The sequence below is a fragment of the Symphalangus syndactylus genome, chromosome 17 (assembly GCF_028878055.3).
Source record: "Symphalangus syndactylus isolate Jambi chromosome 17, NHGRI_mSymSyn1-v2.1_pri, whole genome shotgun sequence".
Taxonomy (NCBI): domain Eukaryota; kingdom Metazoa; phylum Chordata; class Mammalia; order Primates; family Hylobatidae; genus Symphalangus; species Symphalangus syndactylus.
This window is the reverse complement of record NC_072439.2, coordinates 36,498,777-36,521,911: the sequence shown is the minus strand read 5'-3', so window position 1 is coordinate 36,521,911 and position 23,135 is coordinate 36,498,777. Positions and strand designations below refer to the sequence as shown.

At 52.8% G+C, this 23,135-nt stretch overlaps 1 protein-coding gene across 2 annotated transcripts; it reads right to left on the bottom strand.

Moving 5' to 3' along the window:
- Nucleotides 1-13,369: 13,369 nt before the first annotated feature.
- Nucleotides 13,370-21,271, bottom strand: KRT8 (keratin 8). 2 transcript variants are annotated; one of them, XM_055249104.2, is made up of 8 exons: nt 20,799-21,271; nt 18,028-18,236; nt 17,323-17,383; nt 16,753-16,848; nt 15,944-16,234; nt 14,848-15,068; nt 14,630-14,688; nt 13,370-13,804 (listed from the first exon to the last, which is right to left on the bottom strand). In XM_055249104.2, the coding sequence occupies exons 1-8, from the start codon at nt 21,120-21,122 to the stop codon at nt 13,614-13,616; spliced, it is 1,452 nt and encodes a 483-aa protein (XP_055105079.1). In that variant the 5' UTR covers nt 21,123-21,271; the 3' UTR covers nt 13,370-13,613. The 2 variants fall into 2 exon arrangements, with proteins under 2 accessions (XP_055105079.1, XP_055105078.1); XM_055249103.2 differs by lacking the exon at nt 20,799-21,271 and adding an exon at nt 19,445-19,500.
- Nucleotides 21,272-23,135: the final 1,864 nt, after the last annotated feature.

Sequence of the window (23,135 nt, the reverse complement as noted above, 5' to 3'; positions counted from 1 at the left end):
CACGTTGCTGCCCCACCGCCTCCTCCTTAGGCCTGCCATCTCAGCATCTGGGCCTCAGCCTAGGCCGCACCTAGCCCATTTCTGCAGGTGAGTGGGTAGGCAGGGTGCTTGATCCCCACAGCTGGAGGTCAGGAAAGGGGCCAGGCAATCAAGACCCCATGGGGAAGGGGCAGCCTGGCTCAGAGCCTCTCACCTCCAACCCTGTGCCTTCTTTTTCATTTTTATTTTATTTATTATTTATCTATTCTGAGACAGGGTCTCAGTCTGTTGACCAGGCTGAAGTGCAGTTGTGCGATAGCCGCCTGCAGCCCTGAACTCCTGGGCTGCAGCAATCCTCCTGCCTTAGCCTCTCAAGTAAGCTAGGACTATAGGCACGTGCCATCGTGCCCGGCTAATTTTTTAATTTTTAATTTTTCATAGAGATGGGGTCTCACTGTGTTGCCCAGGCTGATCTCAAACTCCTGGCCCCAAGCAATTCTCCCATCTCTCAAAGTATTGGGATTATAGGCATGAGCCATCGCACCCAGCTCTTCTCCTTTTCAGATGGACCCCTCCTCACCAACATTGGGTCCCCATAGGTAACTTCCTGGTTGCAGTCAGCAAACACACCTAGAACTACAGTTCCACTGTAAACAAGGTATTCTGTCCACACTGCCCCTAACCAACAAACATGTCTACGCACACACACACACACACACACACACACAGGCTTTCAAGCACACACACCACCACTGGAACAGATACCTAACCAGCACTCCCTGTCACAGGCCCACAGCACACAGCCCTGCATGTGCAACTCAATCATATATACTCTCAGCACAGCACACGGTGTCCCAAACCCCCATCTCACACAGTTTCATGCACAGTCCCCGTAAAATATGCACAGCTGGACACAGCGTCTCTATGCACGTCTCATCACGCAGACTCGCACAGTGTCATGAGGCTCTTACCATTGTCCAAACTCAGTCATGCCAGCTCTGTACTGGGATAGCTGGTTCTGGGGGACAGGTCTTTGCACACTGCCCACCCATTGGCTTTGCAGTTCCAGGACATTGGAGTAGCCTTTGTTTTATCCCTGCTCTGCCCCTACCCAAGAGCCATGATAAGCCTGGCTGGGGCAAGGAGCTGCAAAATGTCACTGCCAAAGCCATGCCCTCTCACAGACCAGCCCCTCAGGCACGGGGAGAAAAGCAGAAATAAGCCAATGGCTGGTTTGAGCTCAAAACCGTAGGAGCCCTATGGCACCTGAGGTGGACCTGGGAAGAGAACACATAAACCCTTGAGCCTGCTGGCCCAGGAGGGAGCTGTTCAAGGGCCAGGCAGACCCAGGAGGGAGCTGTGCAAGGGTCCGGCAGACCCAGGTGCTGGAGTAGTAGGGGCAATGACAGTGGCAGGAAAGGCATCAGAGATAGGGCCTGAGGTCACAAAGTAGTAACACCCCTAGAGCAACTCAGGGCAGGCCAGGCCCTTGGAGGGCACCAGACTCTCCCTGTGTCCTTCCCCCTCCGCCTTTCAGCTTAGGAGACAGGCAGCAGGTGTTCAAAACCTTCCCACTAGCCTGGGCGACGTGGTCAGAACTTGTCTGTACAAAAAATAAAATAAATAAAAATTAGCCAGGCATGGTGGCACACATCTGTGGTCCCAGCTACTCAGGAGGCTGAAGTGGGAGGATCACTTGAGCTTGGGAAGTTGAAGCTGCAGCTGCAGTGAGCCTTGGTCACACCACTGCACTCCAGCCTGGACAACAGAACGAGACCCTGTCTGGAAAAAAAAATGCAGCTCTCACTGGGACTCCTGGGGGCTAACTCTGCTCTGCTTCCTGATATGAGTGCTGGCAGCATGATCTGTTCAGTGTGTGAAACTTCATCACACTGTAGACTTCTGACTTCAGTACTTCTCTCTATGTATGTTTTTGTTTTAAATTTGTTTTAAAATTGTTTTTGTTTTAAATAAATCTCCCCGTGTGTATGAAGCTCCACATCTTTCTGGGTTGGCGTGCACATGTCTGTCTGTGCCTGTCTGTACCTGTCTGCGCCTATGCACATACAACCTCCCATAGGAATTATTCCTGCCGGGCGAGGTGGCTCAAGCCTGTAATCCCAGCACTTTGGGAGGCTGAGGCAGGCAGATCACGAGGTCAGGAGATCGAGACCATCCTGGCCAACACGGTGAAACCCGTCTCCACTAAAAATACAAAAAATTAGCCGGGCGTGTTGGCGGGGGCCTGTAGTCCCAGCTACTCGGGAGGCTGAGGCAGGAGAATGGCGTGAACCCGGGAGGCAGAGCTTGCAGTGAGCCCAGATCGGGCCACTGCACTCCAGCCTGGGGAACAGAGCGAGACTCCATCTCAAAAAAAAAAAAAAAAAAAAAGGAATTATTCCTTGTCTCTGCTGCCTGAGGCCCTCCATATGTGCACCTGACAGTACACACGCGCACACGCGTGCACACACACATAGCCCCCTGCCTGCCTGTCTTCCCTCCAAGATGGCAAGGCTGCCGCTGCAGAGGGTGGGGAGGGAATGTAGTAAGGCCTTTCTTTCATTTAACAGCAGATATTTACAACCATCTGCTCTGTGCCACGCACGGGGATACAGATGCATTCCAGGCAGACTGGGCCCTGGCCAAGCTCACTGTCTGCTGGGGAGGCTGTGGTGTGGTGAGAAGAGCCCTGTGGGGTAGCACGGGGTAGGGGGAGCCCGGCCTCGGAGGGGCAGGGAGGGCTTCCAGAGGAGGAAATCGTAACTAAATTGGGAAGATGAAAGGCTCACAGGTGGATGGGTCAGCCATAGGAGGTGCATTCCAGGCAGGGGGACAGCATGCACAGGGGCTAAGGGTGTGAGGGGGTGCGACTTCCTCAGGGAACCCCCAGGGGATTCAGCTGCCTGAGTGGAGGGCCACGGCAGAGGCGACTTCAGCGGGGTCAGGAGGGCCTGGAGTGCCAAGCTCAGGGGCTTGGGTGTCTCCAAGGAAGGGTTTGGGCCAGGCTGGGACATGATTGGTATCAACGGGAAGGAGTGCTGTGGAGGAAGGCGCACTGGACTGAGAGTGAAGACACGGAAGTTCTCACCCTGGCTCTGCCCGGTGCTGCCCAACTCCCCTCTCTGAGCCTCCAAAACGACAGCGTGCTGCACCTCGGAGCTCACGGGCCGCTGCGTTCTCCTGGGGCCGCTCTGCTGCCGGCTTGCCTGTCCTCCTGGGTCCTGCCCACGCCCTTCTGCCCCCAGCCGCGTGCAGGCGTGGACCTCCCGCGAGGGCCTCAGCAGTCTCCAGGACGGAGGGTGGAACCCGCCACCTGCTGGAAAGGCCGGAGCCGGCGCAGAGCTAGCGTGGGGCAATGTGGCGCCCTCTGCGGGGAGCCCCTGCTGCCTCGCGCCGGCACTCAAACCTCCAGTGCACAGTGCAGCGGAGGGCACACCAGCAGCAGCACGCCTGTCTCACCCTGCTCTTCAGTGCCCTCCGCCCTCAGCTCCCCCCACCCACCCGCCACCATGGCCCCTGGGTTGCCAAGGGCACAGGGCATAGGAGGACGTGGACTGATCCACCCCAAGCTCCGCTCACCAAGTCATGCCCTAGCCTACATTTCCCATGAGGATGGGAGCTTCCTCTGATTTGCACAAAGCCACCCTGTGGGTTAGTGGTGGCCTGCAACCCAACAACCTCCCAAGTCAGCCTCCTGGGATAGGGAGGATGTAGTGAGAGGGTGGGAGGGTGTGCAGGGTCGGCTTCCAGAAGCCGGAAGAGCAGTTTCTTTCCCTGCTCCTCTGCTGCCTCCTAGTGGATGTCTGATGTCTCTCCGGTTTGCACAAATCCATCCCGCTTCGGTCAACCCTAGCCGTCTTGGTGCCTATTCTTCAGAAGTTCAGGACAGCAGGCTGCAGGGAAAGAGGATAATCTACGGCTGCCCACGCTTCTCTGTGTCCCTTGGGTCCCCAGCACAGCACTGTCCCCCAGTGCCAATACTGGATTCTCAAAGTCTAAAAATGAAGGCAGAAGCTAGTGTTGGAGATTTTGCCCCTTTAATCAGCTCCACCTCAATCCGCTCTGTGCTGGCTCAGGTTCTTATGCTGCAGGAATCAAGGCGAGCCTTGCCTCTCTGGCCTCGGTCTCTCTGCTATGTTTCCTGTGGCTTGTTTGATTTTGTCCAGGACAGGTTGTTTTGTTTTTTTTGTGTGTTTTGGGTTTGTTTGTTTGTTTTTGTTTGTTTTGTTTTGTTTTGGTTTTTGGCTTTTTGTTTGTCTGTTTAGAGCCAAGGTCTAGCTCTGTCACCCAGAATGGAGTGCACTGGCCCGATCTCTGCTCAATGCAACCTCCGGCATACCCTCCCAACCCCTGCCCCCAGTCAAGTGATCCCAAGTAGCTGGGATCACAGGTATGCACCACCACCCCCCGGGTGTGTGTTTGTGTGTGTGTGTGTGTGTGTGTGTGTGTGTGTGTGTCTCTCAGGGTCCCACTCTGTCACCCAGGCTGGAGTGCTATGGCGTGACCTCAGCTCACTGCAACCTCCGCCTCCCCGTTTCAAGCAATTCTTCTGCCTCAGCCTCCTATCTGGGATTACAGGTGTGTGCCACCACACCCAGCTAATTTTTTGTGATTCTGGTAAAGACAGGGTTTCACCATGTCAGCCGAGCTGATCTCAAACTCCTGACCTCAAGTGATCTGCCCGCCTCGGCCTCCCAAAGTGCTAGGATTACAGGCATGAGCCACTGCACCTGGCCCCAGCAATTTTTTTTTTCCTTTGGTAGAGATGGGGTCTAGTCATGTTGCCCAGGCCGGTCTCAAATGCCTGAGCTCAAGCAATCTGCCTGCCTCTGCCTCCCAAAGTGCTGGGATTACAGGCATGAGCCACTGCACCCCCGGCCATTTTTTCTTTTGTTTTTTGTTTGTTTGTTTGTTTGTTTTTTGTTTTTGAGACAGAGTCTCGCTCTGTCACCCAGGCTAGAGTGCAGTGGCATGATCTCAGCTCACTGCAACCCTCCGTCTCCTGGGTGCAAGCTGGGTAGCTGGGATTACAGGTGTGCACCACCACACCCAGCTAATTTTTTGTATTTTTGGTAGAGATGGGGTTTTCACCACGTTGGCCAAGCTGATCTCAAATTCCTGACCTCAGGTGATCCGCCTGCCTCAGCCTCCCAAAGTGCTGGGATTACAGACATGAGCCACCATGCCAGCCCTCTGCTCCTATTTTGTTTGGATTTTGTGAGATTCCATCTTGAGCCTGGGGAACTGTACATGTATGTGCTTCCTGCACTGAGTAAAAGAGAACCATTCAAAGGAGGGGAAATTGAAGAGGAAAACTAGTAGACAGTATTGGGATTACAAACGTGAGCCACTCCATCCCTGGCCGTTTTTTCTAAACATTTGAATTAGTTGCCAACATTTAAAAATCAGAGGCTGATGCAGGAGGATCACTTGAGCCCAGAAGTTCGAGGCTGCAGTGAGCTATGATGGCACCACTGCACTCCAGCCTGGCAACAGAGCAAGACTCTGTCTCTAAAAAAAGTAAAGAAATAAAATAAAACAAAATAAAAATAAAGAGATTTCATGTAAAAATCCAAATTTCTAATTTATTTTGCAAAGTTGAAAATTCTGGCCACTCTGGAACCACATTCCCCGGTGGCTACATTGGCAGAGGGTGAGTAAAGAGGCTGCCTCAGACCTGATCCCAACATTTGAGGAACGAGGAAAAGGTGCAAAAGGAGAGCCATAGTTCCCAGCTCTTCTCACCTCAGCTCCTTCCTGCAGGCCAGGGGCCTGGCACACAAGTCTGTGGATGTCCCAGCTGCTCTTCCAAGTGCTATCTGTACCAGGCTAATAGAAATATTTAAGTAACCATCCTGGTTAACACGGTGAAACCCCATCTCTACTAAAAACACAGAAAATTAGCTGGCTGGCAGTGGTGGCTCACGCCTATAATCCCAGCACTTTGGGAGGCCAAGGCGGGTGGATCCCCTGAGGTCAGGAGTTCGAGACCAGCCTGACAAATATGGTGAAACCCCGTCTCTACTAAAATGACAAAAATTAGCTGGGTATGGTGGCATGCGCCTGTAGTCCCAGCTACTTCAGAGGCTAAGGCAGGAGAATCACTTGAACCTCGGAGGCGGAGGTTGCAGTGAGCCAAGATCACACCACTGCACTCTAGCCTGGGTGACAGAGTGACAGTCTGTCAAAAAAAAAAAAAAAAGTAAGGCAAAGCATAATTCTTTGTGAACACAAGGAATATGCCGAAGTTTCTAATGAGCAAACAAACAGCATTATGTGTCTATCTACATTTTCTTTTTTTTTTTTTTTTTTTTGAGATGGAGTCTCACTCTGTCACCCAGGCTGGAGTGCAGTGGTGTGATCTCGGCTCACTGCAACCTCCACCTCCTGGGTTCAAGCGATTCTCCTGCCTCAGCCTCCCTAGTAGCTGGGATTACAGGTGTGTGCCACCATGCCTGGCTAATTTTTTGTATTTTTAGTAGAGATGGGGTTTCACCATGTTGGCCAGGCTGGTCTCGAACTCCTGACTTCTTGATCCTCCTGCCTTGGCCTCCCAAAGTGGTAGGATTACAGGCGTGAGCCACCATGCCCAGCCTAATGTCTGTCTGCATTTTCTTATAGACCTGCTTTGCTCTTTTACCTTAGCTGCCTGCCCCCATTGGCATTTAAGATTTTTATTCCCTTGGCCAAAAAATAAATAAATAAATAAATAAATAAATAATAAACCAAGGTCTTATATTCTGTCAACTTTTAACAATGAGAGTCAGAAATATGCCTAAGTATTGAGGTTATTTGAGCATAAAGTTTGAGGATAGGCCAGGGCCGCCCATCGGGAGGCCGAGATGGGCGGATCACTTGAGCTCAAGAGTTCAAGACCAACCTGGGCAACATGGTGAAACCCTGTCTCTACCAAAACTACAAAAAATTAACTTGTTGGCCGGGCACGGTGGCTCACGCTTGTAATCCCAGCACTTTGGGAGGCCGAGGCAGGCGGATCACGAGGTCAGGAGATCGAGACCACGGTGAAACCCCGTTTCTACTAAAAATACAAAAAATTAGCCGGGCGTGGTGGTGGGCGCCTGTAGTCCCAGCTACTCGGAGAGGCTGAGGCAGGAGAATGGTGTGAACCCGGGAGGCGGAGCTTGCAGTGAGCTGAGATCGTGCCACTACTGCACTCCAGCCTGAGGGACAGAGAGAAACTCCGTCTCAAAAAAAAAAAAAAAAAATTAACTTTTTGTGGTGGCATGCACCTGTAATGCCAGCTACTTGGGAGGCTGAGATGGGAGGATTGCTTGAGCCCAGGAGGCAGAGCCTGCAGTGAGCTGAGACTGAGCCACTGCACTCCAGCCTGGATGACAAAGTGAGACCCTGTTTCTAAAACAAAAAAAAAACAAAAGTTAGAGGCTAGCCACCCAGATGGGCTCCCAGAAAAGACAGACTTCAAAGGAATGGAGTCAATGTTCCCAGGGTTTTACTTCTATAGGCAGAAACAGGGAAGTCTAACAGAGTTCCACATTTTCCATACAAAGCCAGTACATAGGTCACAGCGATTTGATTGATCACAGCTTGCTACATTCCAAAGAAGATTGAGTTAACATTCCGTGAGGAGGGGTAATGATCTCAGGGAGTCTTATCTCAGACACTATTTGGTTATTTCTAATCATTTACAGGAAAAGGAGGAAGTCACAGCTGCATGTGTGTGGCACGGGCCACATAGTTATCCTCCACTCAAGGCTCAAAATAATTTAAAGTTCCAACACCTTTAAGTTTGAATTATTTAATTTCACAAGTCTTACTGTTTTAATAAACACCCAAAAGTAGACAGAGCTGGAAGGAAAGGTAGTGTCAGGGGACCACCTGGAAGCCAGGAGAGGGTGGCACTGCAGGGTGTTTGGCTGGACACTCCCCACAATGTCCTCCAGAGGGCGCCAGGAGCCTGGATAAAGAGACCCGCAGGAGCAAAGGTGGTGACTGTGTCCCTCTCTCCACCACAAGGCAGGCCCATCCAGCATGGTCCCACTCGGGTCCTCTCCTCCAAGCCTGCAAGTTTCTCCTAAGTTAGAAGAGTCTGGGCAGGAAAAATCATCTGGAAAAAGCTCAGGTTTAGAGCCCTTTGTTCTGATCCACGCGGCCACCAAATAGCTAGGCGACCCTGAGAATCTGCCCCTCTGGGGCCTATAAAATGGGGTTTTAATCAGCCTCACAGGGCACTTGTGTGGATCAAACAAGGCAGAGTCTTCCTGAGCGCTTTGGAAACTGAAACCCAATACAGACATGAGGAGGAAAACCTGAATGGAGCTCTTTCCTGGCTGGAACCATAGAGGTGTCCTGGAAAAACCTGAGCTTTTTTCCATATTATTTTGCCTGCCTGAGCAAGAAGTTTGCCCAAACGATGCTTCAAAAGGCAAGGAGAGCCAAGCTCAGCGGCTCACACCTGTAATCCCAGCACTTTGGGAAGCTGAGGCGAGCCAATCACCTGAGGTCAGGAGTTCGAGACCAGCCTGGCCAACATGAAGAAACCTCGTCTCTACTAAAAATACAAAAATTAGCCGGGCGTGGTAGCAGGCACCTGTGATCCCAGCTACTCGGGAGGCTGAGGCATGAGAATCGCCTGAACTCGGGAGGCGGAAGTTGCAGTAAGCCAAGAGCACACATTGCACTCCAGCCTGGGAAACAACAGCGAAACTCTGTCTCGAAAAATTTAAAAAAAAAAAAAGGAGAGGAGGAAGCTTATCTATGGAAAAATGAGGCAGTATCACAAGGAATGTAAGCAGATAGATAGAACTGTGAGATTCAAATGGCTCAGATGGCAAGCAAAGCTGGTAACCTCTATGTACCTGCAGAACCCAACCAAGTTGGCGATCATCAGAATCAGAGGTATCAATGTGTGAGCCCACAGGACCAAAAGGTATTGCAACTTCACCTTTGTCAAATCTTCAGTGGAAGCTCTGTGAAGCTCAACAAGGCTTCCACTAACATGCTGAGGATTTGTAGAACCATATATTGCATGGGGGTACCCAAATCTGAAGTCAGTAAATGAACTAATCTATAAGTGTGGTTATGACAAAATTAATGAGAAGTGAGCTGCCTTGATGGAGAACACTTTGATTGCTTGATCTCTTGGTAAATACGGCATCATCTGCATGAAAGATCTGATTCATGAGATCTATACTGTTGGAAAACTCTTCAAAAAAGCAATTAACTTCCTGTGGCCCTTCAAATTATCCTCTCCATGAGGTGGAATGAAGAAAAAGACCACCTATTTTGTAGAAAATGAATGTTGGCAACAGGGAAGACTACATCAATAGGCTTATTAGAAGGATGAACTAAGGGTCTACCATAATTTTTTTTTTTTTGAGGTAGAGTCTCGCTCTTTCGCCCAGGCTGGAGTGTAGTGGCATGGTCTCGCCTCACTGCAACCTCTGCCTCCCAGGTTCAAGCGATTCTCCTGCCTCAGCCTCCTGAGTAGCTGAGATTACAGGCACCTGCCACTACACCTGACTAATTTTTTGTATTTTTAGTAGAGACGAGGTTTCACCCTGTTGGCCAGGCTGGTCTCAAACTCCTGACCTTGTAATCCACCCCCCTCGGCCTCCCAAAGTGCTAGAATTACAGGCATGAGCCACTGAGCCCGGCTACCTTGATTATTTTTCTAATCTGGTCAATGAATAAACAGTTCCTGCTTTCAAAATGAAAAAAAGAAAAAGAAAACCTGATGGAGGTTATGGAAAGTGAATGTGCTGCCCTGGGGTGGGTGAGGGACACAGAAGGGGACAGAGAGATAGTTCATCTCTAAGGGAATCCTCAGGGAAAGAGCATGCATCTTTATTTATAGTTTGCAAAACATCTTCACGTGCATCACCTTAATAAACATTGCTGCATTTAATCCTCATGAACACACTGCAATCTGATTGTCCCCATTTCACTGACAGCAAACTGAAGTTCAGAGCAGGGAGGCAACATCCCCAGGGTCATAGATCCTGTGTGAGTGGCAGAGCCAGGGTGCCCACCTAGGTCTTCTGCCCCCTCACCCAGGGCTTATCCCACTGGGCTGACTTTAATCATGTGTCCCTTGTAGAGGATGCCAGGGCCCATCTTCCTGAAACTGCTTCCATCAACTCCCTTCCTTGCTCCCCATGCCCCAAGAAAAACAAAAAAAGAAAAACAGACCAGGCGTGGTGGCTCACACCTATAGTCCCAGCACTTTGGGAGGCTGAGGCGGGTGGAGTACCTGAGGTCAGGGGTTCAAGACCAGCCTGGCCAACATGGTGAAACCCCATCTCTACTAAAAACACAAAAATTAGCTAGGTGTTGTGGCGCACACCTGTAATCCTAGATACTGGGGAGGCTGAGGCACAAGAATTGCTTGAACCTGGGATGCAGAGGTTGCAGTGAGCTCAAATCGTGCCACTGCACTCTCGCCTGGGCAACAGAATGAGACTCCATCTCAAAAGAAAATAAAAGAAAAAAGGAGAGGAGGGGAGAGGAGAGGAGAGGGGAGGGGAGGGGAGGGGAGGGGAGGGGAGGGGAGAAGAAAAAGAAAATAAAAGGGACGGGCACGGTGGCTCATGCCTATAATCCCAGCACTTTGGGAGGCCAAAGTGGGCAGCTCATGAGATCAGGAGATCGAGACCATCCTGGCTAACATGGTAAAACCCCATCTCTACAAAAAACACAAAAAATTAGCTGGGCATAGTGGTGAGTGCCTGTGGTCCCAGCTACTCGGGAGGCTGAGGCAGGAGAATGGAGTGAACTCAGGAGGCAGAGCCTGCAGTGAGCCGAGATTCCACCACTGCACTCCAGCCTGGGCGACAGAGCAAGACTCTGTCGAAAGAAAGAAAGAAAAGAAAGAGAGAGAGAGAGGAAGGAAGGAAGGAAGGAAGGAAGGAAGGAAGGAAGGAAGGAAGGAAGGAAGGAAGGAAGGAAGGAAAGAAAGAAAGAGAGAGAGAGAGAGAAAAAGAAAAAAGAAAACAAAATCTAGTATTGTCAAGAGTCAGGCCGGGCGCAGTGGCTCAAGCCTGTAATCCCAGCACTTTGGGAGGCCGAGGCAGGCGGATCACGAGGTCAGGAGATCGAGACCATCCTGGCTAACACGGTGAAACCCCGCCTCTACTAAAAATACAAAAAATTAGCTGGGCGTGTTAGCCGGCGCCTAGTCCCAGCTACTCGGGAGGCTGAGGCAGGAGAATGGCCTGAACCCGGGAGGCGGAGGTTGCAGTGAGCCGACATCATGCCACTGCACTCCAGCCTGGGTGACAGAGCGAGACTCCGTCTCAAAAAAAAAAAAAAAAAAAAAAAAGAGTCAGGACACCACTTACACAAGCTTAGACTGATTCTACCTCCATGAATGGGGTTTTAAGCCCTGCCTCACAGGATCGTTGGAGAGTTGAAATGAGATGACGCACAAGCAGGTGAAGTGGATATTTAAGAAATGTCAGCTCCTGTCCTTCCTGAGTTTCCTCACCTAAATGACCATTGGATTTCCAGCTCTTCTGTCTGTGTAGTTTCTGAAAGATAAATGGGAGGGATGGTGTCCCCTTAATGCTGGGTGACCTTGATCCCATGGTAGATGCACCAGAACCTGGAAGGAGCAAGCAGGGAGGGAAAGGGAATTCTCCCTGGAGCCATCCTGCCTTTCCCTGAGCAAACACCCAGGGCGTGGAAACTCCCAGGAGACTATCTGGTGGGGCCCCTGGCTGCCCCCAGCATGCCTGCTTCTGGGAACAGGGCCAGATAAGACAGGTGACTGGCTTCAGGGAGGATTGGGTGGGGCACAATTGAAAATATTGACTTAGGGCACCCATGGTAAGAGATCCTTCTCACTGGGTGCTGTGACTGCGCTGGGCTCTAACACCACTCACCTGATTCTTGCTGAGGGCCAGGCTACATGTGAGCAGAAGGCAGAAGGTTGATATTGTTTCACGAAATTTTTGTTTTAGTTATAGATATGTGTGTGTGTATATATATATATATATTTGCAGGTGGTGATAAAATGAATTTCTTACTGTGGGCCACTGCCAAAATAGAACCCCTGCTCTGGATAATGGTGCTGTTAATGTGTACCACCAAAGAGTGAGATCCTCTAAGGTGACAGTGTGCAAATCCCTGGGCCTGGCCCTGGGGCTGGGTGGGAGGGGTTGGCGGTGGAGGGTTCCTGGGCTCAGTCTGGAAGCCCAGCTCCATCGATGTGGGTAGCTAGGGAGGCGCTGTGTGGTAGCTAGGGAGGTGCAGAGATGGGGCCCTCAGAGGGGAGCCCAGGAGCTGGGAAGCTGAGGACCCAGAGACAGGAGCCCTGGAGAGAGACCCCACAGCAGAGCCTGACAGGAGCTTCCTGCACCAGCCTGTCCCCACTCACAGTACCCTCTGCCTGTCTCTGTCTAATCTCCATTGGTGTTTCGGAAAGTCTGGAAATGCCCCCATCTCAGTCATGCTAAGGGCTTGTGCACTTAGCCCAATGCTGAATGGACAGGGTGGCTGCCTGGAACTCTGTGCTGGTGGCAGTGGAGCAGGACTGTGGGGATGCACTGCCCCACCCAGCTGTGTCCTAACCCCTCCCGCCCTGAACCTTGGAGGTTGTCTCGAGTCAGGCCAACCCCTTCACACACTGTGCACACCCATGCACACACAGTACACCCTCCACATGCAAACACAGAATGCACACACACCCTTTATATCACACACACAGCTTGTAAAAAGGATAGGAAGGGGGTGGTGGCTGTGACTGAGTGGAGTGGGGAAGGGCCAAGTCCCATACAATCTTAGCTTCTAGAAATTGTGGGTATGACACACCCAATGGCTGAGAATAGACTCTGAACCTCTGAAGGGATGGAAAAGCCAGGATGCCTTAGTCCCTGACTGCAAAGATTGAAGGTGATAAAAAGACATGTCTGGTCACAAGGAAAGGCCATGTGCCTGGCCAAGGAGGAGTACAAGCCTGAGAGCTGGACAGCTCTGGGTGCCAATGCCAAATCTGCTAGTTTCTAGGTGAGCCAACTACTTGGCTTCTCTGAGCCTGGCTTTCCTTATATGCAGATAGTCCTGATGCCAAGGTGTATGGGAAGCACACTAAGCTCTCTGCTGATAATGCCCTCAAAAACTTGCTCTGCCTGCCTCTTGGGCCTTGCTGCACAGATCAAATGAACCTTGGTATTTGAAAGCACACTGTAAACCAGAAAGCACCGTGCACAGGTCAATGACTATTATACAGGTGTAGACATCTATGGCAACAAGCAAGGTTTCAACCAGGTTTCAACAAAGGAGCTGAGGGGGTCAGACTTTCCCGCTGTGCACCCCCTGCTTCCTGGACCCCTCCCAGCTTCTCAGTCCCAGGAAGAGGCCTCCTGACCACCTCCCTCCCACCCGGGTGGACATCAGATGCACACACAGCAAGGACAGTTGGCAGAGCTAGCTGAGGTTTTATTTTGGACCAAAAAAAAAAAAAGCAATTGAATTGTTTTGTAGCTGGAGGCATGGGCAAGGGAGGTCCCCAGGTAGTAAACTCCCCGGGTGGGCTGAGGGCTAGCGCTGAGCCTCAGGTGGGTCTCCTGCTCCCAGTGCTACCCTGCATAGCGGCCTCCCTCCCAGGCTCTGGGGCAGCGCAGGAGGGGTAGGCTGGGAGGGGCTGCCGCAGCTGTTCACTTGGGCAGGACGTCGGAGGACTCGGACACCAGCTTCCCATCACGTGTCTCGATCTTCTTCACAACCACGGCCCTGGAGGTGCTGGTGCGGCTGAAGGAGCTGGAGCCCGCGCCAGAGCCAAAGCTGGAGCCCAGGCCGTAGCTGAGGCCGGGGCTTGTGAGGCCCCCATAGGCCGAGCTCAGACCACCTGGTGAGGGACAGAGGTAGCCACATGAGTACAGAAGCCCACCCCACGGCAGGCCCCATGCCCCTCCTCCCTGCTCACTCCCAACACAGCCCCAGGGATGGGAGGTTAGCCCAGCTCTGCCTGATCAGTGATTGCATGGTCCACTACTCCAGAACTGTAAGGGAAAACCAGGAGCAGGGTGGGAAACAGTTGCCATATATATAGCTGTGTGACCTTGGACATTTAACTGGACCTCAGCTTCCTCAACTGAAGACGTTTACAGGTGTCATATAAAAAATAAATTACAGCCAGGCCCAGTGTCTCATGCCTGTAATCCCAGCACCGATCACAAGGTCAGGAGTTCGAGACCAGCCTGCCCAACATAGTGAAACCCCGCCTCTACTAAAAATACAAAAATTAGCTGGGCATGGTGGTATGCACCTGTAGTCCCAGCTACTTGAGAGGCCTGAGGAAGGAGAATCTCTTGAGCCCAGGAGGTGGAGGTTACAGTGAGCTGAGATCATGCCACTGCACTCCAGCTTGGGTGACAGAGCGAGACTTCGTCTCAAAAAAATTAAATTAAGTTAATAAATAAAATAAATCACATAAAGCCTGTAGTATACTTAGCACAGTGCCTGGCACACAGCTATGGTTTATTTGGGTGCTTTCTAATAGTAACTCTATTACTGGGGTCCTGAGTATGTGCCTCCCCACCCTAGGATTCTCCCAAGAACATGAGTGCTCAGGCTGAGGTCATTGTGAGCGACTGAGCACAGCCCCCTCCCTGGAGCTGAGGCCTCCCTGGGCCCTGCCTCCCGCCCTCATCCCAGGGCCCTGGACACCCACCTGCATAGCCGCTGGTGGTCTTCGTATGAATACTCATGTTCTGCATCCCAGACTCCAGCCTGTACCCAGACAAATGGGGTGTCAGGACCAATTCCTAGCCCTTCTTGGCCCAGAACAACAGGACCCCAAGTCCCAAGGGGCTTCAGGGGGCTCCCACCGTCCCCACCCCAGGTCCCAGGGATAGGGAAGCGGGTCCGGTCAGAGGTCCCCACACCCACCGGCTCTCCTCGCCCTCCAGCAGCTTCCTGTAGGTGGCGATCTCGATGTCCAGGGCCAGCTTGACGTTCATCAGCTCCTGGTACTCACGCAGCTGCCGCGCCATGTCCTGCTTGGCCCGCTGCAGGGCGGCCTCCAGCTCGGACAACTTGGCATTGGCATCCTTAATGGCCAGCTCTCCACGCTGCTCGGCATCTGCAATGGCGGCCTCCAGGGAAGCCCTCTGTGGGGTAGGGGACAGGTAAGTAGGTCAGGCTGGGTATGCCTTCTCTTCTCCCCTGCTCCCACCCCCCCTTAGGGTCCTCCCCACCACCACCTAGGCTGACTCCCCCCAGCTCAAATTAAATGAGACTAAGGGCCGGGCACGGTGGCTCATGCCTGTAATCCCAGCACGTTGGGAGGCCGAGACGGGCAGATCATGAGGTCAGGATATCGAGACCATCCTGGCTAACACGGTGAAACCCCGTCTCTAGTAAAAATACAAAAAAAATTAGCCGGCCTGGTGGTGGGCGCCTGTAGTCCCTGCTACTCCGAAGGCTGTGGCAGGAGAATAGCGTGAACCCAGGAGGCGGAGCTTGCAGTGAGCTGAGATCGTGCCACTGCACTCCAGCCTGGGCGACAGAGCGAGACTCCGTCTCAAAAATAAATAAATAAATAAATGAGACTAAGGAAGCAGATCAGGGAGACATGAGCAGCTTCCAGGTGCTTCCCCTCCACACCCTTCTCACCTGCGACACTGTAAGGTCCCCCCACCCTAACTGGACTAGATCCCTGGGTTCTAGACTTTCCTTAAAGCAGCAGAGCTCAACCTTACCCTGATGCATATGACTGATTAAAGCAGGCTTGGGGGCATGTATCACGAGCCCCAACATACCTGCCCCAGCCCCCTTTCACCTCTGTCCTGGCCCAAGGGACCTCCCCTGCATCCCTTAGCTTGTCAGAAACAGACTAGGAAGCTGAACTGTGGCTACCCCTCCAACTCCTGAACCCTGGTCTAGGATTCCTTCCCCGACTCCCAGAACCCTCACTTTCCCTACATTATCTCCTCTCACCAGGATGTGTCCAAGGATCCCCTCCCACCCCCAGCCCGGCCCATACCTGGCCTTTGAGGCCCTCAATCTCAGCCTGGAGGCGGCTGATGTTCCGGTTCATCTCGGAGATCTCAGTCTTTGTGCGCCGCAGGTCATCCCCGTGCTTCCCAGCCAGGCTCTGCAGCTCCTCATACTTGATCTGGTACATGCTCTCAGCCTCAGCCCGGCTGCGGTTGGCAATATCCTCGTACTGTGCCTTGACCTCAGCAATGATGCTGTCCATGTCCAGGGAGCGGCTGTTGTCCATGGACAGCACCACAGATGTGTCCGAGATCTGAGACTGCAGCTCCCGGATCTCCTGTGGGGGAAGAGGGCAAGTGGTGAGGCCCTGTCTCAGCATACAGGGAGCCCCCTTTTCCACAACAGCCTTTCTTAGGGGATAAGACAGGGGCAGCAAAGGAGAGGGGCAGGTGGGAGTCAGGGTTAGGGAGAGGGCAAAGTTCCTGAAAAAGGAACTAGGGGCACCAATACTAGGTGCACAGAGGGATCCAATGCAGCTCAAAGATTAGGAACAAGGGCTTTGGGGACAGAGTTGCTCCTGAATCACCACACCCTATGATGACCTTGGATACATTATTTCACTTCTCTGAGCCCACTTTCTCCTCTGTGAAATGGGGTAATGACTCATCCCTCATGCGGGGGACAGAACGTATAGACCCAATACTAGCTGAGCAAATATTGGTGGCTGTAATTAGTCAGCAGTGGGCCTTTGTCTTATTAGTGTGCTGGGGGCTGGGAGGAGCCTCTGGTTGAGTCTCAGGGTGGAGGCGCTGACAAGGCTCGGGGACCCTCACTCTCCTGCGACCAAGAACATACCTCTTCATACAGCTGCCTGAGGAAGTTGATCTCGTCAGTCAGCCCTTCCAGGCGAGACTCCAGCTCTACCTTGTTCATGTAAGCTTCATCCACATCCTGGGGGATGAGGAGAGGGGAGCCTGAGCTGGGTTTCCACACCCAACCCCAACCAAGGGGCTCCCAAGGTCCACCCAATGGCCTGGTCACAGGACTTTCTAGTGCCCACTTTGTGGTTTGATCTTCCAGCCCAGCCTCTGCCCATCACATGTGCATTCTCAGCCCACACACCTTCACCTCTGCTTCCTGCAACACACCCTCTTCCACCTCCTTCTCTAGGGAGCCTTCTAGAGCCAGATCTCCAGTTCTACTGCTCTGTTTTCTGAACCATGTCCCAACATCGATGTCAAGAGTTCTGTCCAAATGCACCTACCACTCCATCCTTGTCTACCTTTCTGTGCACCCAAATGTTGACATAAATGAGTTTGTCCCACTACTTAGGAATATTTAGGGACACAACCCAGAAAGCCTCTTGGTCTGAGTCTCTGAGCCCCAGCCTCCAGTGTCCAGATAGGAGAAGGGAGACTCCCTCACCTTCTTGATGAGGACAAATTCATTCTCCATCTCTGTACGCTTATTGATCTCATCCTCATACCTGTGAGGAAAAGACTTAGAATTAGAGGATGAAGGCAAAAGGGAGGTTGCCCTTGGTCTTTTGGGAGACGGGGGCGTTGTGAAAATCAGGAAAATTCAGTTCACGGAGATGCAGGATATGAGAAGGCTGGTCCTTCTGCCTTCCCCAGCTACCCTCTCCCACTCTCACCCCTCCCTCAGCCCGTGGGAAGCAGGAAATCTCTCTCCAAATCCATGAATACACATCGGATTGGACACCTTGAGAGTGTTAACAGCAGGCCTGACATGAGACCTCAAACAGAACTTTCTAGAGTTTGCTAAAGGTCAAGGGTCAAGACTAAAGAGGGGCCAGAATGTTAAGTACAAAAGTGAGGCCCGTAGGCTGCCTATCTCTCCCGTCTCAGGTTTACCACATAAACATTGACACATAATTTGTTCTCCAAATCCAGACAGTTGAGATTGAAAGGGGGTGGGTACTAACAACAATTGTGCTAGGACCCTGGGCATAGACACAGACTGTTCCGAGCAAACCTCATCATGTGGTCACCCTAATTAGATAGGACTGCACTGCCCACAACAGAGGGCCATGGGGACTTAGTCCCAAGGTCCCAAGGGGTGGAGGAGAGCACGGTGACTTCAGTTGGGTGGAGGGTGGGAGTTGCTCACTTGTTCTTGAAGTCCTCCACCAGCCCCTGCATGTTGCCAAGCTCCGCCTCCAGCTTCAGCTTCTCCTGGCCCAGAGTCTCCAGCTGCCGCCTAAGGTTGTTGATGTAGCTCTCAAACATGTTGTCCATGTTGCTCCGAGCCGTCTTCTGCTGCTGCAGGAGGCTCCACTTGGTCTCCAGCATCTTGTTCTGCTGCTCCAGGAACCGTACCTATACGAAGGAGGAGAGAGCAAAAAGGTCTACATCAGGCCAGGGTTCAAAGTCTGGAGGGAAGCAAGCAGTCTTTTCTCTTAATTCACTCCCCAAGCAGTAAGGTCTCCAGACCCCAGGCACCTGGTTAGCTGTTCTGGAAGGATCACCTATGACCAGGGGGAGAAAGTATGGCATGATGGTGAGGTGGGGAGCAATGCCTCTCTAGCATTGGGTGGGGGAAGGAGACAGGTAAGGGAGTTATGTTAAAGCTGCATTTGCAAACCAATAGGCCTAATTTCATTTACATAGATTGTATATTACAGATCAATAAAAATAGCCAAGCTTTCTTTGGGAGTCTCACTCTGTCGCCCAGGCTGGAGTGCAGTGGCAAGATCTCAGCTCACTGCAAGCTCCGCCTCCCGGGTTCATGCCATTCTCCTGCCCCTGCCTCAGCCTCCCGAGTAGCTGGGGCTACAGGCACCTGCCACCACACCCGACTAAATTTTTTGTATTTTTAGTAGCGACAGGGTTTCACTGTCTTAGGCAGGATGGTCTTGAACTCTTGACCTTGTGATTGGCCCGCCTTGGCCTCCAAAAGTGCTGGGATTATAGGCGTAAGCCACCGCGCCCGCCAAAAATAGCCAACTTTTCTAAAGATGTTAAGATTGAAAAAGAGGCCGGACATGGAGGCTCACGCTTGTAATCCCAGCACTTTGGGTGGCCAAGGCAGGCGGATTTCTTGAAGTTAAGAGTTCGAGACCAGCCCGGCCAACATATTGAAACCCTGTCCCTACTAATAATACAAAAATTAACCGGGCGTGGTGGCATGCACCTGTAGTCCCAGCTACTCCAGAGGCTGAGGCAGGAGAATCGCCTGAACCCAGGAAGCGGAGGTTGCAGTGAGCTGAGATCACGCCACTGCACTCCAGCCTGGGCGACAGAGTGAGACTCTGTCTTAAACAAACAAAAAAACTTGTAACTCCTTCTAAACTGGAGGGTCTTCTTGGAAGACAGAAATCTTTTAAGGGTACAGGCTAGTTCCCTCCACCACTCTCTGCAAATCGCTTTCTTCCCCAGGTCATTCTGTCTCAAAATTATTAAAAAAAAAAAAAAAAGTGATTATAACATCTTATCCTAATGGAATGTGAGCCAAGCACTGCTGAACTCTTTACATATGTAAGTTTGAATAGGCAAAAACTCTTGGATTTAGGGGCTCTCATATTCACTTTATAGATGAGGAAATAAGACTTGGCAAGGGAGTCCATAACCAGGAACCGGCAGAGCAGTGCCAACCAAGAATTCAGATTCCAAAGCCTTTGCTTAGCTGCTCTCTATAAGGACCCTAGGGCTAGCAAAACGCAGTCAACAAGTCAAGTCCAGGCGCTTGGAGCGCCAAGGACCCTCGACCATAGGGTTCCTGGGGCTCCGGTTCCTCCCGGCTCACTCTGCCCCAGGATTTCCCTCCTCCCGTTCCCACAATGCCTCCCAGGAGCCAGTCAGCGTGAAGGGCCCAATCCTTGGGGCCGCCAGGGGCCCGGGGCCCCTCAGGCAGCGGAGTCCCAGGGTTGCAAAACCCGGCCTGGCTCCTGCTGTGTGAACGTGGAGCCAGGCCGCTGGGGCGGAGCAGGGACAAGACGCGAGAAAGGGACACGGGCTGAATGGGCGAGGGGCGTTGGTGGGCGACCGCGTTATCTGAAGCCATAAACTTAACAGGACGTAAACCCCGGGCGGGGCGTCCCACGCCCACAGACTTTGAATCCTGGATGGGCTTTCCGAGGCCAGGCCCTGGCGCCTCCTCCACCCCACCCCACCCCACCCCCGACGCCGAGCTCCGCCAGGTGGAGGAGCGCGTCCCGAGACGGCTGCCCGCAGCCCCTCACCCCGCCCTCGGCCCCGCCCGCGCTGCCGGCGCAGGGGCCGGGGTATGACTCATTCTGTGACCCCCGCACTCGGGCCTCCGGGCGCCAAAGGCCTCAATCAATATTTGCCCGTTTGAACCGAGACACCCACTTCCTTCTCCTAGAATGCTAGAATCACACCAAACCCCTATGTAAAAAAAAGAAAAGAAAGAAAAAAAATCACAAGGCACCATTGGGGAGCCCTTGGGGTAGTGCCGGGAAAGAGGCGAACCTGGAGGAGGGTAGTCCCCGAACAGCTGGGACTGCCGCAGGGTGATAGCTTAAAAGACGGTCAGAACTCGGGCTGGGGTGAGAACAATAACCGCTATTATTTTTTATAATTTGGGGACAGAATGACCTGGGGAAGAACGGGATTTGTAGAGAGGGGTGGTGGGAACTAGGCTGTACCCTTAAGTTGTCTCTCTCTTCCAAGACCCTCCAGTTTAAAAGGGAAGGAGGAAGCCCCAGGATTCATCCCGGCCGTCCAGACCCTCTCTCCACCCTCACCCAGCCCAAACCAAAGTGCACGGGAGGGGTGAGTCGGAGGTTGGAAGGGAGAGTGTCGCCAGGGCGGGTGAGGCCCAGCAGGACGCCAATTGGGGGCTGGAGATGTGCATAGGGACCGGGACTACCAGGAGAAAGGGGCTGCGGGCACAGTCAGCCACGCAGGGGGGACCCTCACCTTGTCTATGAAGGAGGCAAACTTGTTGTTGAGGGTCTTGATCTGCTCCTTCTCCTGGGTGCGCACGGCCTGGATGTTGGGGTCCACCTCCAGGACAAGGGGGCTCAGCAGGCTCTGGTTGACCGTGACTGCGGTGATGCCTCCCATGCCGCTGGCCCCACCATAGCCGCCGCCCAGGCCACCCCGAAAGCTGCTGCTGCCCACTCGGGAGAAGCTCGAGGAGCTGATGCGGGCACCGGGCCCACTCGTGTAGGAGCGGCTGCTGAAGGCCCGGGGGCCAGCGGTGGACACCTTGTAGGACTTCTGGGTCACCCTGATGGACATGGTGGAGGCAGGAGTGGAGGCAGGCGGGCCGAACCAGGCGGAGATCCTAGAAGGAGCGGAGAAGCTGCTTCTTGGTGAGGAGAGCTCTCAGGAATGGCCTTTTATAAAAGAGAGCCCAGCCCCAGGGGATGGGGGGGAAAGGCCTCATACCTGAGTGGCTAGGCCCAGAGGGGGCTGGGCCTAACCCGTCACCTGCCACCTTCGGGCAGGACTCAGGTGGGGGCAGCAGAGAGCTGCCGCCACCCAAGGGCCCGTTCCAACCCTGGAGCCCACTCCAGCACCACCACCAGAAACCCAGGAAAAGGCAGTTCAGTGAATATGAAACTGGAAGAAATCCTGTCTTGGCACAAGCGCCTGTAACAAGCAGACTTGCCTGGGCTGCCCAGCCACTACAACCCTGACTCCTGGGTCTTGTCTCCCTCCCTCCTGGGGGAAATAAACTGGAGGACTGGGAAGCATGGGAAAAAGGGGTCTCCTAGCATTTGGGTCTCCTCTGAGCTGCTGACACCCCAAAGAAACTCTCCTGTGTTCTCCCTGATTGAAGCGATTATGAGGGCCTGCCTGGGCTGGATGACAGAACAGCTGGAGTCCAAAGCCTTGAATCTGAAATCAACCATTTGCCTCATCTCTCCAGGTTATTGTTCCACCCCTAGCACCTGGTGCAGTGCCAAGAGGGTCTGGGTAGATATTTGTGGAATGAATGAATGAATGAATGAACATCACACACACACACACACACACACACACAGAGTGGCTGTCATCCCTCTACGTCTGAAGGTGCAAGATAAAAAGAGATCCAAGGCCAGGCACGGTGGCTCATGCCCGTAATCCCAGCACTTTGGGAGGCTGAGGTGGGCGGATCAGGAGGTCAGGAGTTCAAGACAAGCCTGACCAACATGGTGAAACCCCATCTCTACTAAAAATACAAAAATTAGCTGAGCATGGTGTAATCCCAGCTACTCAGGAGGCTGAGGCAGGAGAATCACTTGAACCCGGGAGGCAGAGGTTGCAGTGAGCTGAGATCGTGCCACTGCACTCCAGCCTGGACGACACAGCGAGATTCCATCTCAAAGAAAAAAAGAGAGAGCTCCAACACAGCACTTTTCCTGAACATAACCCAGGGGCTTCCTCTCCTTCCAAGATTCTAGGATCCCCTGGGCCAGGTGAACACTGTAGGCCTCACTGAAGGGCCTAGAGAATGATGAACAGAGCTAGAAGGCAGAGAACGCAGGGGTGGGGGTGCGAGAGGAGATGGGAGCTATGTCAGGGACTTCATAGTTCTTGCTCTTTGCAGGAGTCACTCCCATTGCTCCCAGTGAGTGAATCATGGGAAGTGAGACAGGACAGCAGGGGGTACAGTAGAGTGGCATGGCACTGATGGTGCTACCTGGACCCTCCTGCTTTTCCCAGGCTCCCAACGGGCCAGAGGAAATAGAGGAAGAGTCCCTGCACCTGTCTCCAATTATCAAAGTGAGTCAGGAGGGCAGGTTGAGACGTAGCATGCACCTGTGGGAGGTTGGAGATTGGGGAGCTGAGCAAGGCACCCCAGGCCTGGGTGGGGCCAGGCGGGGCATGCTGTGGGTGGAAGGCAGGAGGTTTAGGTCCCCAAGGCAGAGATTCCACCTGCAATTACCTGATGGCTGGGGCTGGGTTCTCTGGAAGATACTGCAGGGTGTGATGTGGGGACTGGATGAAACTGAACTGGGAGGACCAACAGATATCAGCCACATCCCCTTGAGGAGAGGGACAGGTGACACAGCCCTGACCCAGGGAAGGGGGTGACCACCTACTGGGAGGACAGATGTACAGTTTCTTCCCCATCCTTCTCTAGGAGAGACACCCAGGTTCACAGAAAGACAGGCACATAGGACCCCTACCCAGAAGGACAGAGAGACCCAGAAGCCCCCTCCTTGGAGGACAGACATAAACCTAAAAAGAGAGACACACAGACAAGCTCTCTTCACAATGCACGCGTGCATACACACACACACACACACACACCACACATTGAAG

What these genes read in the sequence shown, in the direction of transcription:
- KRT8 (XM_055249104.2), bottom strand. Translation starts at nt 21,122, where the DNA reads ATGTCCATCAGGGTGACCCAGAAGTCCTACAAGGTGTCCACCGCTGGC. An exon ending in AATTTGTCCTCATCAAGAAG is followed by an intron (nt 16,849 to 17,322) that starts GTGAGGGAGTCT and finishes CTCATCCCCCAG; the next exon opens with GATGTGGATGAAGCTTACAT. An exon ending in TCAGGCAGCTGTATGAAGAG is followed by an intron (nt 16,235 to 16,752) that starts GTATGTTCTTGG and finishes CTTCCCCCACAG; the next exon opens with GAGATCCGGGAGCTGCAGTC.